Source organism: Trachymyrmex septentrionalis, unplaced genomic scaffold (genome assembly GCF_001594115.1).
Source record: "Trachymyrmex septentrionalis isolate Tsep2-gDNA-1 unplaced genomic scaffold, Tsep1.0 scaffold119, whole genome shotgun sequence".
In the NCBI taxonomy this organism is placed as follows: Eukaryota; Metazoa; Arthropoda; class Insecta; order Hymenoptera; family Formicidae; genus Trachymyrmex; species Trachymyrmex septentrionalis.
The window spans coordinates 36,066-49,777 of record NW_017304320.1 but is presented as its reverse complement, the minus strand read 5'-3'; the positions used below and the strand labels follow the sequence as shown (position 1 = coordinate 49,777).

Here is a 13,712-nt window from a genome sequence, read left to right as displayed (position 1 = left end):
TTATCTTTATTAAAAAATTTTATTTTCTTGATATTATATATTATATATAATCTTAAAATACACTTACTACAAATTTTAGAAAAACTCATTATTATATACTCAAACAAAACAAAACCTTTATTTTCTTTTAAAGAATAAAATTAATCAAAGAAATGGTATTATATAGTAAATAAATCGAATTCGCTTTAATTCGATAATCTTGATTGAAGTATTAAACTTATTAGGATTTTAAATAAATTTGATGACTTTATGATAAATTTGTGGATATGTAAACTTTTGAAATACTTGAAACAAATAATTATTACTTGCATATATTATTTTGTGTGTAGAAATAACTGAACATCCATTTAAGTGGAAATCGAATAGATCTGTGAGTGTGCGATTGATCACCAATCATCCGGTGTGTTTGGCAACTCCTTCATGGCGAATTGAGAGCGCGTTTCGTCATCCGCGAGTGCCTAAATACGAAATCGTTTACCCGTACTATTCTAATCCTCGTCCTTGAGGCGCCACGTAAAACGTGTTGCCACTGTTGTCTTCCCGGTGGCTGCGCGTAGAACTTGGCCGTCGATTGATCGCGACAGAATCGCTTTTACAACAAACATCGTGGTGGAAGAGTTAAGGAGTCGGCGGCTAAAAATAAGAGAAAGAACGATCGAAAGAATTGTTAGATTGAAAAAGAATATCGTTTACAGAGCACACGAGCTCTCGAGGCACACGACGTACGAGATACCGATCTCTGGCTGTTCTCAAGAATTAATAGTGAGTTTTGATCAAGATTTGTGTTACTAAAATTCATGCAAAAATCTCAAATTGAAAATTTTAAAATCAGTTTAAGATTATATTAATGTTAAAATATTAACAAGATTTTAATATAATTTTAATAAAATCTGCAGTTAAAAATTTTATTTATATATAAAAAGAATATTTTTATATATCTATTTTTATATTAAAAATTCAAAAAGTTTATTATTACTATTGTCGTATTTAATTTTAATTATTAACATTTTAATGTATATTTCTAATAGAATTCTTGATACATAATCATATTTATAAAAATAATTTATATTAAAAAAATATCTTTATATATTTGTTTTTACATTAAAGATCTGATCCAAAAAGATTATTAGTATTGTCATATCTTTAATTTTAGTCATTAATTTTAACACCATTCTAAAAGAACTTTTGATATCGTGAATTTATCAAAATATCATAGTTTATACTTGAAAAGTTCAAAAGAATATACATATAAATCTGGCAAGGATTGAAAGTGGAATATGGAACGAAAGTACTAGACAACGCGCAGCTAGTATTTAAAAACTCCTTATATTTTTTCGGGACTGCTGTGCGAGATATAAATATAACTTGCGAGTATAACAAGCTGTTACATTGCAAAGCATATTTAATATTTTTCTCATACTTGTGGCACAGAGCCAAAAGTTCTTATTCCTTTTTATATATATTTTACTGGCGCAATTTTTCCTGGTTCATTTTCTCTCATTTTACCGTCTTCTATTCACCCAGCTTCAGTTCTTGACCTCGGTCTACCTCAAAGATTCAACGCATTCATTCAACGGGAAGCCTCGCAAAGTAATCTCTAATAACGTCGACGAATGCACTTCCTCTCCTTTTCGGTACATATTTTATCTTTCAAACAATCAGAGCCATTTTGCATTTAGACGAGTTTTCACAGGGCTATTCTAGGTATACAATCGCGATTAAATTATTTTCGCTCTTAATTTAACAAGTGAATTTCAATTCTCTTGATAAAGAGCGCAATTATCTTTTATCTGCAAGGAAATTTAACGTTAAAGTCAAAAGTGATATAAAAAGTATATAACTTTATGTTTTCAGATACAAGTATCGGAAATATTTACGGCTACATAAAAAGCATTCGTATTTCCCCTTAAACCCCATTCGCGGTTATTTGGGACCTAAGAGGGTAATACTGATCTGATAAATAAGGGCCGAAGGGTCATTGACCTCCGGGCAGCAGAACTGCGATTCGAGTGGCCGTGGGAGAATCTGAAGAGGCAAAAGGAAAGTGCACGTCTACCTTCTGAAGAGAGTGATTTCGTGACTTATCAGAACCCGGTGGTACTCGAGGGCTAATTTTAGGAGCTCTTTCTAGAGACGAGGCTCGTGAGGAGACTTCCAGGTCACTGTGATGATCAACCATCATCATGGCTTGGCCGGCAGCGACGACCCTGACGAGTCTCCTGATGCTGCTGCTTATGACGATCGCGGACAGTTTCTCGCCCAGGATCATCGCCACCACCCAAGCACCCTTTGGCAGAATCCTGAAAGCTGTGAAACTCCCCGGAGGATACATGGAAGTGGTCCAGGAACAGAGATGCTCCCACGGTCTGCTCAGATTGACATGCAGGTTTGTCAGCATCTTTTATCGCGTTTTGATAAAAATTTCTGAAAATGTACTCGTATTTCTGATTCATTACAAAAACATTTTGCCGTAAAGAGATTAAATATGAATTAGTGTTTACAGAGCGCGTTATATCATTTATATAAAATTTATTAATACACATGGAAATTTATCAAATAACATTGATAAATTAATATTTTAATAAATTATAATTATAATTTATCAAAATATTACAATTCTATAAATTAATAGTCATAAATAATCTTATTTAAATTCTATGTGTATTTATATTTGCATTAAAAATATCTTTGTGTCTTTGCTTACTTATTATTGCATTTATTTTTTATTGTATTATTATGTCAAATTTCTGAGAGAAATTAATTAATAGTTTTTATACAAAATTTCTTTTAAATGGTGAATAAATAGTATATTTATTTAACATATTTAATCTTGATGTTATTAGAAAAATGGCAAGCTAAAGATTGCCTTTCCAAAAGAAACGCAAGAGAGAAAATCAAATATACATGGAAAGAGCAGTTTTGCTAAAGTATCTCAGCAAAACTTTACTGAAGTAGCTCAAGATGTTTGCTAGAATGTTAAAATTTTTTAAAACATTGCTTATCATGCTTGTACTTACTTCAGCAGTACATAATACTAAAATTAGATTTTTACTCATCATGCTTGCACTCTACATCATTATTTTGATAGTAAAATTATTTTCAGATCTCTATCCAGCTAAATTTTTAGATACTTCAGCACGAAATTGTTCTTCCCACGTATTTGCTTTCTACTGTAAACTTATTAATAAATGCAATTTGTAATATTAATAATATATGCACATCAAAATTATCAAAACCAATCCAATTAAAAAACTAAAGTTCTAATTATTTAACTCTTCAACTTTTAATTTAACGTTTTAGTAACATCGTATAAAATATTCAGGTATAGGTTTTAACTTGATAGCAAAAGCTTTGATAGCGAAAACTTTGAGCGCGATAATTAAAAAAAAAGAATTATTGATTAAATTCTCGTTAACTAAATTTCTTTCTGATTTATTTTTGTTGATTTACTTAGTTATATACATAGTCATCATGGTTTAATATCGCATCCGCAGATCGTTCAGAGCTTTCATCTTCATTCTGGAGGCGGAATATCACGCGAATCATACGGAATTCTGTCAGAAAGAATCGAAAAATTTGAAAGGAGAGCTCAAAATGTGGACGGACAAAGGTAGCACGCGGAAACGGACGGACATGCAAGAGCTCAAAGGAAACTACATTCTCGACGATGATATCCAGACAGACATTATCGATATTAGATCATCTTTGAATAAAAGGTAGATTCACTTTGCTCATCCAAATATAACGGCAAATTGAAACATTCTGTGCATCGATCTAACTTTTTTTTTTCTTAATTTTAGACAATTAATCTTTTTTTTAAAAGGTATAAAAATCTATAAAGTTTAAACTCATTATATAAAACTCGTTATATAAACCCATTTAATTTAAAAGCAAAAAATATTATCAAATTTTCTTATAAAATTAAGTAAAATAATATTTCTATTTCCTATATATATAGATAGAAATATTATCATTTAATTTAATCTTATGCAAAAATCATGTTTGAATTTGTAGGTTTTTTTTCTCGGATCTTTAAAAAAAAATTATTTATATCAACATCGCATCAGAGTCTTCAATTTCAACTTAAGAACAATTTTATTGACGATCCGTCAGCTAGAATTTCCGTGGCTCTCGTCGACGATATCGAGCTTTTCTGCTCCTGACACAAGTGTACGATGGCACAAGATAGTGTTTAGTTACGAACGAAGTCTAAGATAAACCGCAGCTCAAGGACGACTCTTATTGCGAACGTTTACTACCGACTACAAACATTGTAATAGACTCTTGGTAAAGCTGTAGCTGTAATAGAGTTCAACAAAGCAAAACTAGAACAAGCGATTAAATTCTTCTACAACTTTCTTTGCTGCCTGAAAGTTTCTTGTGTAAAAACAACATGTTCTATAATAAATAGAATACTGTTGTAATGACTAAAATAAATACCTAACAATAAATAATATAATGTTAAAGTAAAAACAGCACATACATTAAATGTCAAATTGAATATCAAATTGAATATAGGAGAGAAAATTTGATTGAAATCGAATACGAAAGAAAGATATAAAAAATAGTTAAAGCAATGTTTTAGAAATATAATCTCTGAAAAGTCATTATTACAAAATGCAGTTAAGCCACTCCGATCGGGAAACACTCCCACCGGCTCCGATATATACCCGCCATTTTTATTCACCGCTCATCGTGCACTCGAGACCCGTCGAGGGTCGAGAACGAAATCTCGACGTTTGATGTGCAAGGGTAAAAGCATTCCTGAAGCAATAATTGCCAACCCTCTCTCTTTTCCCTTGAAACGCACGTTAAATGATCACCGAAGGAGAAACGATCTCCGTTAAATGGTTTCTCTCTACGTTTACACAGCATCACGCTCCGGGAATTCCGCAAATAGGGGTTGGCAATGCGGGGGATGCAAATTTTGCATTACTGAAATTGCTCTTCGCAGAAAAATGGAATATCTCATTCATACTAAAAAAAATCCCAGAATTTTACCTCGCTCTTTTTCTCTCTCGCACAAAAGAATATATATCAAAAGTTGCTTGAATTATTACCGAATTAAAAACGGTAAGGTAATGAGTAACAAAATTGTAATTCAATTATAATTTAATATGCTAAAGAAAGAATTACGTTAATATAAAGAACGTGTCTCCTCCAAAGTTACAGTTATAATAAATTTACGTAATCATATTTCTTTTATAATTATATTCAGAGCAAAAATTAATTTTTGCTCTGTTAATTCTTTGCATCGTTTATTCTGCTCTTTCTTCAGCATTTCCCGCATTATTGCAATTTCCTCTTGGCAATATATAATCTCTATATAAAATTTGGTCGCCAAACAGGATGACTTATCTTTGACTAACGAAGAGATACGATCGCACATAACCACAAGTTTCAATTTAAGAATCCGTCGCGGCCAGCAAGTATAAAAAATTCAAAGAGATTCTTCGCAAGGGCGAGCGTGGGTGAAACATTATTTCCCTTTTATTTCCGCCCAGGGACCGATAAAATCGACAGGAGGAGGTCGACATAGCGGGTTGAAGCATCGAGGCCTCTTAAAAGGGGTGAAAATCCACCCTCGTCCGTTATTCACTCCTGCTTTCAAGCACGAGCAACAAAGATCGCGCAGCAACAATCCCGGTTTCACCCCTAAATTCCATTCCTCCCCCCCTCCCCTCCCCCGGCCCGAAGAAGCCCGGGGGTTGCTTTTGTCAGCGCGTTCACAGCCCCTAATGACCGACGCCGTTTATTTAATTGGACGCTGTCGGACAATCGATAGTATCCGAAAGCGAAACCTTGCATAAATTGCAATTTATTACGCGGGAATAAAGGGAATTTGTATATCAGATGCATTTTTAGCAGTTTAGATAAAGCGGTTTGCATAAAAGATAGTAGGAGATTCAGTGTGAAAGAATTAAATCAACGTTCGTCTATATACCATATATTAATATTTTGTTTTACGAATCAATCTACTCTGTTGTTTATCGATTTTTAATACCTTTATGATTTAGGTGCTCTGGTCAAAAACACTGTCGCTACAACGTGACTATCGAACATCCAGGAGCACATTCATGGGTTCCAGGTGAAATTTTATTAAAATACGCGTGCATACCTGGTGAGTATAGTCTCAATAATAATATGTCAAATATTTTATAATATAAAATATTCTATAATATATTAAAATCTGATTAATTATTGCTCGAGCTTGGTAAAAAAATTAAAATCCTAAAGATACTCTGTATGTATTAAAAAGTCAATTGTCAAAATACTTTATTAATATTAATTAATAATTTAGCTGAAATGAAAAAATCTAGCAAGATAACAGATCTAAAAACAATCATGGACCATCGAACTGAATAATTATATCAGATTCAGCTAGTTGTTGAAATATCAAACATATTTTTTGCAGCGTTATCATGATGCTCTCTCAATATAGACTTCAGATCATATAAGTTCGAAAACTTTTTAAAAATTGACATCTTTGAGGTTAAATTCAATGCCCATAACAATGTTTTTTTAACAATTCTTCAAATTTTCAATAATAATTATTGAAGACTACGTTGATATGGATATTTAAACAAGTAATCCCAAAATGACAACCATCAAAAAATATTTCCAAACATTTTGCCTGGAATTAATTATATTTTTAGATCTGTATCTGATTTAATCTTTCATATATTTTAATAACAGTTATTGGATTAACGAATTATTGTTTAAAAAACACATTACTCTCTAAATTCTTTGGAGTAAAATCTCAGTCTAAAGAGTGAAAATTGAGCCGGTCTTGAAAAAGAGTAGTTCAATTTTCAATTTTTAAGAGTGAGATTTCACTCTTTAAAATGAGATTCACTTTAAAAGTTTTAAAGAATAGGATGATGGATATTTGAATATGTAATTCCAAAAATGTTAATTTTCAAAAATGTTTCGTATCCAGCTAAATTTTTCAATACTTCAGCGAAACCATTCTTTCCACGTACCAACGTTCTCATGCAAATACTTCGAATAATCTTTCAAGCGCCTCAAACCTCCTCTGAATTTTTTCGTAATTCTTCTCCAAATTAACTTTTAATTCTCTGTTAAGTGTTGTGGATTCCGAACAATAACAGCATCCACGATGTTCATGTAAAACCAACGGTATCATAGTACGAGATATTTACGGTATTACGAATCTGGCTTTATTTATCGGCGGAATGCCCAGGTCTATTTCTCCGCTGTGTTCGCGATCGGCATTCGGGCGTGCGCAATCAATGATCGACGAGCTCGATAAAGCAAACCGTCCCGGGCACACAGGTCACGCGGGGGCGGAGAAATGCACGGCACGTGACGTAGCGCGTGCCCGACGAAATCGGCTTCAGATTTCTATCTCGTCGTTCGCTGTTGCCCGCCAGCTGTCGGCGATGCATCGATCCTTATTGACCGTGGGATTGCTGGCATATGCGCTGAACTTCTCCGGGCAACAAGAAACAGTGTGTCCGATCGCGTACAATGCATCGCGCTCGAGCGCAACGCGCGGCGGTGTCGCGCGGAAAGGTCGTGTAATCCCGTCATTCTATGGAATCGCACGTTCCGTGGAAGCTCCCTCGCGAGGGAAGCGTGACGTTTCCTGGGGATTTGGTCCTTCATTGTTCGATTTAGATTTCCATTTTTCGAAATGAACGAACCTTATGCGGCGTAGCTACAGAAACGAGAAATCATGTGGGTGCACATTATATATGTCACAAAAACTAACGATTTACGAAAAAGAAAAAAAAACCCATCGTGGTGTTGAATTGACAAAGTATGTTTAATTAAGCAAATTTTAGTGGGAGTAAACAGAGCTGAATTTCACAGTAAACAGTAAACGGAAATCAATTTCTGATTATTATAATCAAATATTTTGATACGTAATTGGAACATTTAAGTATGATGCCGATTAAAGTTTGGTTAGTGCGTTATTATTATGTAGTATACTACATAATAATCAAGTATTTAGATATTATTATGGCTACACTGAGAGGGAAATATTTTATATTTGTGGCTATAATTACTTTAATTATGATTATTATTATACTATAAATGTTAGTAACAATAACTACATAATAGTTCTATATCAACAAATATATAGTTGGCAACTCCAAAATAATTATAGTTATTATAAAAATGATCGTAATTATTGTAATTTAACTGTAATTTACAGTCTTTTCGAGCCAAAACGGTTGTTCCAAAAACTATAAATTATAGTTAAATTATAGTAATTGCAACCATTTTTATGATAATGATAACTTATATATAGTTATTTTCAGTTAGCTATTTGTTGATAAAACTATTATATTGTATATATATATATGTATAGTTATTACTCTAACATTGTAGCAGTAATAATCATAATTATGTAACATATAATTTAGTCATAAATATTTTTCTCTCAGTATATATTATATATGTTAATATTATATGTAATTGAATATTAAACCAATGGAATATTTTATTAGAGTAACATAATAATAAAGTTATTATTTATTTACTATATAAAATATATAATAATTCACTAAATTATTTAAAACTGTATTAAAATCACGTTTTTATAAACGTACTCTCCTCCTTGTACAAATTTTGGACAGTATTATATTAATCGAGTCAAGAATTTTAAAAAATTGCATTTGTGAAAGTTCTTAGCGATTCAAATTTTCTAATGTATGTTCGAATACATTTTCACAACTAAGGTTATCAAACGAAATTGTCCCTCAATGAAACATCGGTATCAGAAATCATTCGTAACATTCAATATCTCGATTGAATGCAAAGCATTTCATTAGACAAGCGCTCGACTGAATCGATAGATCGAATGAAAACCGTTCGCTATTCAGCAGGACAAAACATTCCTTGCGAAGGCCGTCACACTTGGCAGAATATCGGGAACTGCACACAGACGTTGTACATTGAGGGATGGTAGAGGGATAGAAGGGAGGACGGAGGACCAAAATTCCCCTCCATCGCCCTTATTACCGCCACCGGCGTATCTAAGCCCTCCCTCCATCCAGAAATGGCACCCCTATCCTCGAAACTGGGGCAAGGACACCCTCGTCTCCTGGCTCTCTACACGTTATAAGGGATTCGTGCAATCGTATCAGATCGCGACAAATAGGCCGCAACAAATGTAGATGTTAATGGCAGCCTTATGGCAACAAAATTCACCCATCCCCTCGAAAATAATTCATTTCACAACGATAGAATTGTGTCTCTGTCAGTATGACTTATTATTAATAATAGAAAAAATTTAATTAGAGGGCAGACATCAGAGTGGCATTAATACGATTTATCAAACGCACGTGGCACATGAAAATTTATTCAAATTTAAAACGTCGATACATGTATTATACAATACACATCATACATGTATGTAACTTTGGTACAGTCTAAAATATAAAGCATCCCCACAAATTGACGTAAACATTTGATATCTAAGGAAAAATAAATTACGTATAAAACTTATTATAAACAATTTTGTTAAAAAGTAATGTTTATCTTTATATTTAATAATGTTTTGTTAATTTGCTTTTGATTTTTATTATCACCTTTTCCAAGAAAATGCAATAAATCGAAGGTGCCTTATACTTATGGCTAAGACTGTATGTATGTGTGCTGTTAAACTGTAATTTATGATTTTTCGCTAATTTTACAAATGCGCATGAAAGATTATTTATTTTGCGGAAAATACATAAATCTCTGTTTTCCAGATATTCTCCCTAAAACACTGAAACGCAATTTCGTGAAACAAAATTGCGCTATGGGCGCATTTGAACAAATACTATTAGCGTTATTCGTGTCATTCCATCTGTGTGTTATGTTTAATGAACGATAAAGATAAAATGACGCAAATAACACGCTAGCGTCTCTCCGAATGCACCTATATCATATAAACCATACAGCATAGATCATTCTATTATAGTAAATTGCAAGAACATTGTATAGTTCCAGCAATGTCGTAATAACATTGCGAATGTTGTTGCAAACTTCTACGCTACATGGATAAGTGGATTTATGAGCGTAGCCAGGAAGAAGGCAGGGAGGGTCCTGGTCTCTCTAGACCTTAAAGAAGAACAAAAACAATTGAAACGTCTTACCGAGCTATACTTAATGAGTATTCACGCACTGAAAAAAAATATAGTCAATTTTAATAAATATTTAGTTGAATACTGCCAACTAAATATTTATTAAATATAAAGATATATTTATTTGATACAAGAAACGTTAATTTGATTTAACAATCTTTTTTTTTATTAAACAAATATTTACTTACTGTAAGTAAATGTTTAGTTTGGCAGTGTACTGAACTAAATATTTATTAAAATTAACTATACTTTTTTCTCAGTGCAAGAAATTAATTTTGAGAAAGAAAGAAGTGAAAGTTATAGAAGAATATTCATTTTTTGAGAATTCAAGATGGTTGGTGTCATAAATTTAAGTTTTTCCAGTTCGAAGAATCAGTCCATAATTTTAATAAAAAAAGTAAAGTAAATTAATAAATTAAATTATGTATGATTTTGTGATTTATCTGTATCTAATATATAATTAATATGTAATTAATTAAAAATAATTATATAAAACAAAACAAATTCATACAACCCGACAGTTCATACAATCCTTCCCTCCCGGATTAAAAAATTTCAACTCTAATTTGGCCTCCTCCCTAAACAAAATCCTGGCAATGTCCATGAGTAAATTGTTGTATCACCATATCATATGAAGGGATAATGTTTCATTGTAGAAGTTGCAGTTAAACGATACTGCAATCAGCAGGTGAAAGTGATCAGCGAAGATGGCGGTTACCTCAACACCCCGGGCTATCCTCTGTACTACATTGGAGAAACATGCGGATGGACCTTCAGAACGTTTAACGGTCAGAAGATAGTTCTAACATTTCACGACTTGAATATCCGTGGTAAGTTCACGTTTTAATCTCTCAACTCCGAAACCCATTCGTCAGAGCGCGACAAGTTAAACTGATAAAAATTGTATTGCTCGCATTGAATCCAAAAGCAGATTTAGGTTTATTTGTGGGAAACGAATCCGACGCGATCAGTTCTTTCTCATCACGATGAAAATAACTCGCGGTTTAAATAGAGAGGGATTCGAGAACTTGAATAAAGTCTTTAAAACATGTATACGATGCTTGGGAAACATTCGATATGACATTGTATATTTTATCGAAAAATTTACGATCTTTATTTAAAACGCAGATTTCAACGATCCACTTTAGCTCTTATGAAGCTGTGAAATAAATAACGATTTGCTAACACATAACTGGTTTACACACAAGCAGCGCATCGCAAGCGCACATGCGCTGCATATAACACCGATCAGATTACGGTATCACGTCGATCGCCTCGTCGAAAAAATAAACGTCCCTGTGCGTCTGATTTCACGCGTTTCGCAAACAAACTAGAGGTAGAAATGACGAATAAATCGCAGGTCCAGATGCTGATGGAAACTGCATGGACATCGTGAGAGTGCGGGATAGCGGCAGCACTCTCTTCGAGTTCTGCGGCACCGCCGCGGGTGTGCGAGTTGTCTCGTACTCGAACGTGTTGACCCTCGACTTTGTCGCTTCAAAGAAGTTTTACAACGCTCGGGGCTTTTTGCTGCAGTATCAAGGTAAAAAAAAAAACAGAGACTGTTTGGGAAACATGGGAGAGAAGTGTCGCGAACACGCGTGCATTGTTACGAAACGGTTAACTCGAGAATAATCTCAGCGAAGGTGCATAATTAGAAAACTTGTGTTAAAAGCTCATACAAATTTTTGTGTTAATTTAAAATAGTGTTACACGTAACTTTTTAACAAAATGAAAAATTATGAAAAAATTAGAGATTTTTTCTATACCGTATTTAAAAGTAATGCAGAAATTTGGGCGGCGATTTAGAATCTGTTTCAAAAATTATTTCAATAAGAAATAATGTTTTTAAAAAATAATTAACATATAAAATAAGGAAAATTTTATTTAAACTATTTCCAATTCTAATCTTTTCTTCGGACATCTGATATACATTTTTAATATAAGATGAATAGGTATATTAAAAAGTAACAAATATTATGTCAAAAATTAATACAAAAGTATACAATATGTAAGCAAATTGTGTGTAAAAGTACACTTTTTGAGTAAAATTAACATTTATATTATGTTATTAAATTAAGATATTCCATTTTTCTTAAAATTTACATTTTAAAATATATTATTTTAATGTTTTATTTATGCACGGATTCATAAATTGTGTTATTTTAACATTAAGAAAACAGTTGAATATCAATTTAACACAAAATATTCAAATAACACATCATCACATTAAATTATCTTAACACATTGTATTAAATTAACACTCAAATATGTTAACAATTTAACACAATTTTAATAAGGACTTTGTTTTAATGCAAATACAAAACGTTTTTTACTGTATACGTATATTTTATCAACCAGACAAAATTAAGATGACCAGGTTATTCGGGCTAAATTAGTATTAAAATTAGTTAATGGTTTCAATTATTGGATAAGTTCTGGGATTTATAACAAAGTATGTCTGACGTATCGATATTTTCAATCTTTCAATCAGAAGTAAAATATATGTTCTTCTTCTACGTAGTAATCAATACTTCAGTATTTCTTCTCGATACAATATTAAACTTCAAAAAACTTCTTTGCATGATAACGGACTGCTATAAAATATTGACTTTTTCGAAAACGTTAGAATTTATAATCTTATTTCTTTCTGTGCGCAACATTAATAAATCACTTCTTCTCTTATTCTCGAGTGCGGACATCTAAAAAAATCGAGGACATTACCGAATGAGAATATAAAATTCAATTTTTAAATTTTCGCAACCGAGACCACTCTTCAAGTCGTTTACCAATTTAAAAGTTTCTTGAAATGCCATTAGCTACTTTAACTATTTCAGTGTTTCAAACTTTTAATAAGTCGCTAGCGTTTGTCGTTTAAATGTTCGGAAATTACGTGAAGGACTTAGGAAAATGCTGGAAATTCTGAAAAGCGACGCGATATCGCCCTTTAAAGTGGAGCAACGTGTTAACTAGGAAGACGAGGTGGAAATGAACTTATATGTTTTGCAGTGCTCGGCTGTCCGGAGGTCTTGGCGCCGAACGGAAGTTACGTGTCGAACGGTACATTGACTTCACGGACATTCTTGTGCAAGTCGGGCAGCGTGTTTCCCGACAGCAGGGAGAGAAAAAGGACGCTCGAATGTAGGAATGGCAAGTGGAACGAGACCGCTACCAAGTTACCCAATTGCGTAGGTAAGAACTTGCCTATTCAATTCACGACATTACCGCCGTTTTGTTCCATCAACATTTCTCCGTCACATTTTGTATATTTTATTTACCGGTTATATTTTATATATATATATCGGTCATTCTCGCGTGCGAGCGCTATGTTTTTTTATCATATTTGTTTATACTGTTTAAATTGCAGAACTACATACATCCATTACGCACAGTGAGTGAATTTCATTCTCTATCAGAGAATTAATTCGAACTTTTTCATAAAAGCAACGCGTGCCTGTAACGAGGAAATAACGTACTTTATTGCGTACAATAATATGTGCAATAAATCCGTAGTTATATCGAAATGTGTGTTCTTTGTCTGCTTATTACGCACAGAGAATTATTTATTAATACCATTAAATGTTCAAATACGCTACGTCATTGAATCTTATCATT

At 32.8% G+C, this 13,712-nt stretch overlaps 1 protein-coding gene across 1 annotated transcript in view; it reads left to right on the top strand.

Moving 5' to 3' along the window:
• The first annotated feature begins 355 nt into the window (after positions 1-355).
• The window catches only part of LOC108754706, a 43,617-nt gene continuing 30,260 nt past the window's right edge, over positions 356-13,712 (top strand). Inside the window, exons 1-7 of the mRNA XM_018497211.1 lie at positions 356-762; positions 1,855-2,386; positions 3,495-3,716; positions 6,018-6,121; positions 10,754-10,927; positions 11,458-11,640; positions 13,107-13,289. Of these exons, the coding sequence (XP_018352713.1) occupies positions 2,184-2,386; positions 3,495-3,716; positions 6,018-6,121; positions 10,754-10,927; positions 11,458-11,640; positions 13,107-13,289 (1,069 nt within the window). The 5' untranslated portion in view covers positions 356-762; positions 1,855-2,183. The remainder of the gene's footprint in view (positions 763-1,854; positions 2,387-3,494; positions 3,717-6,017; positions 6,122-10,753; positions 10,928-11,457; positions 11,641-13,106; positions 13,290-13,712) is intronic.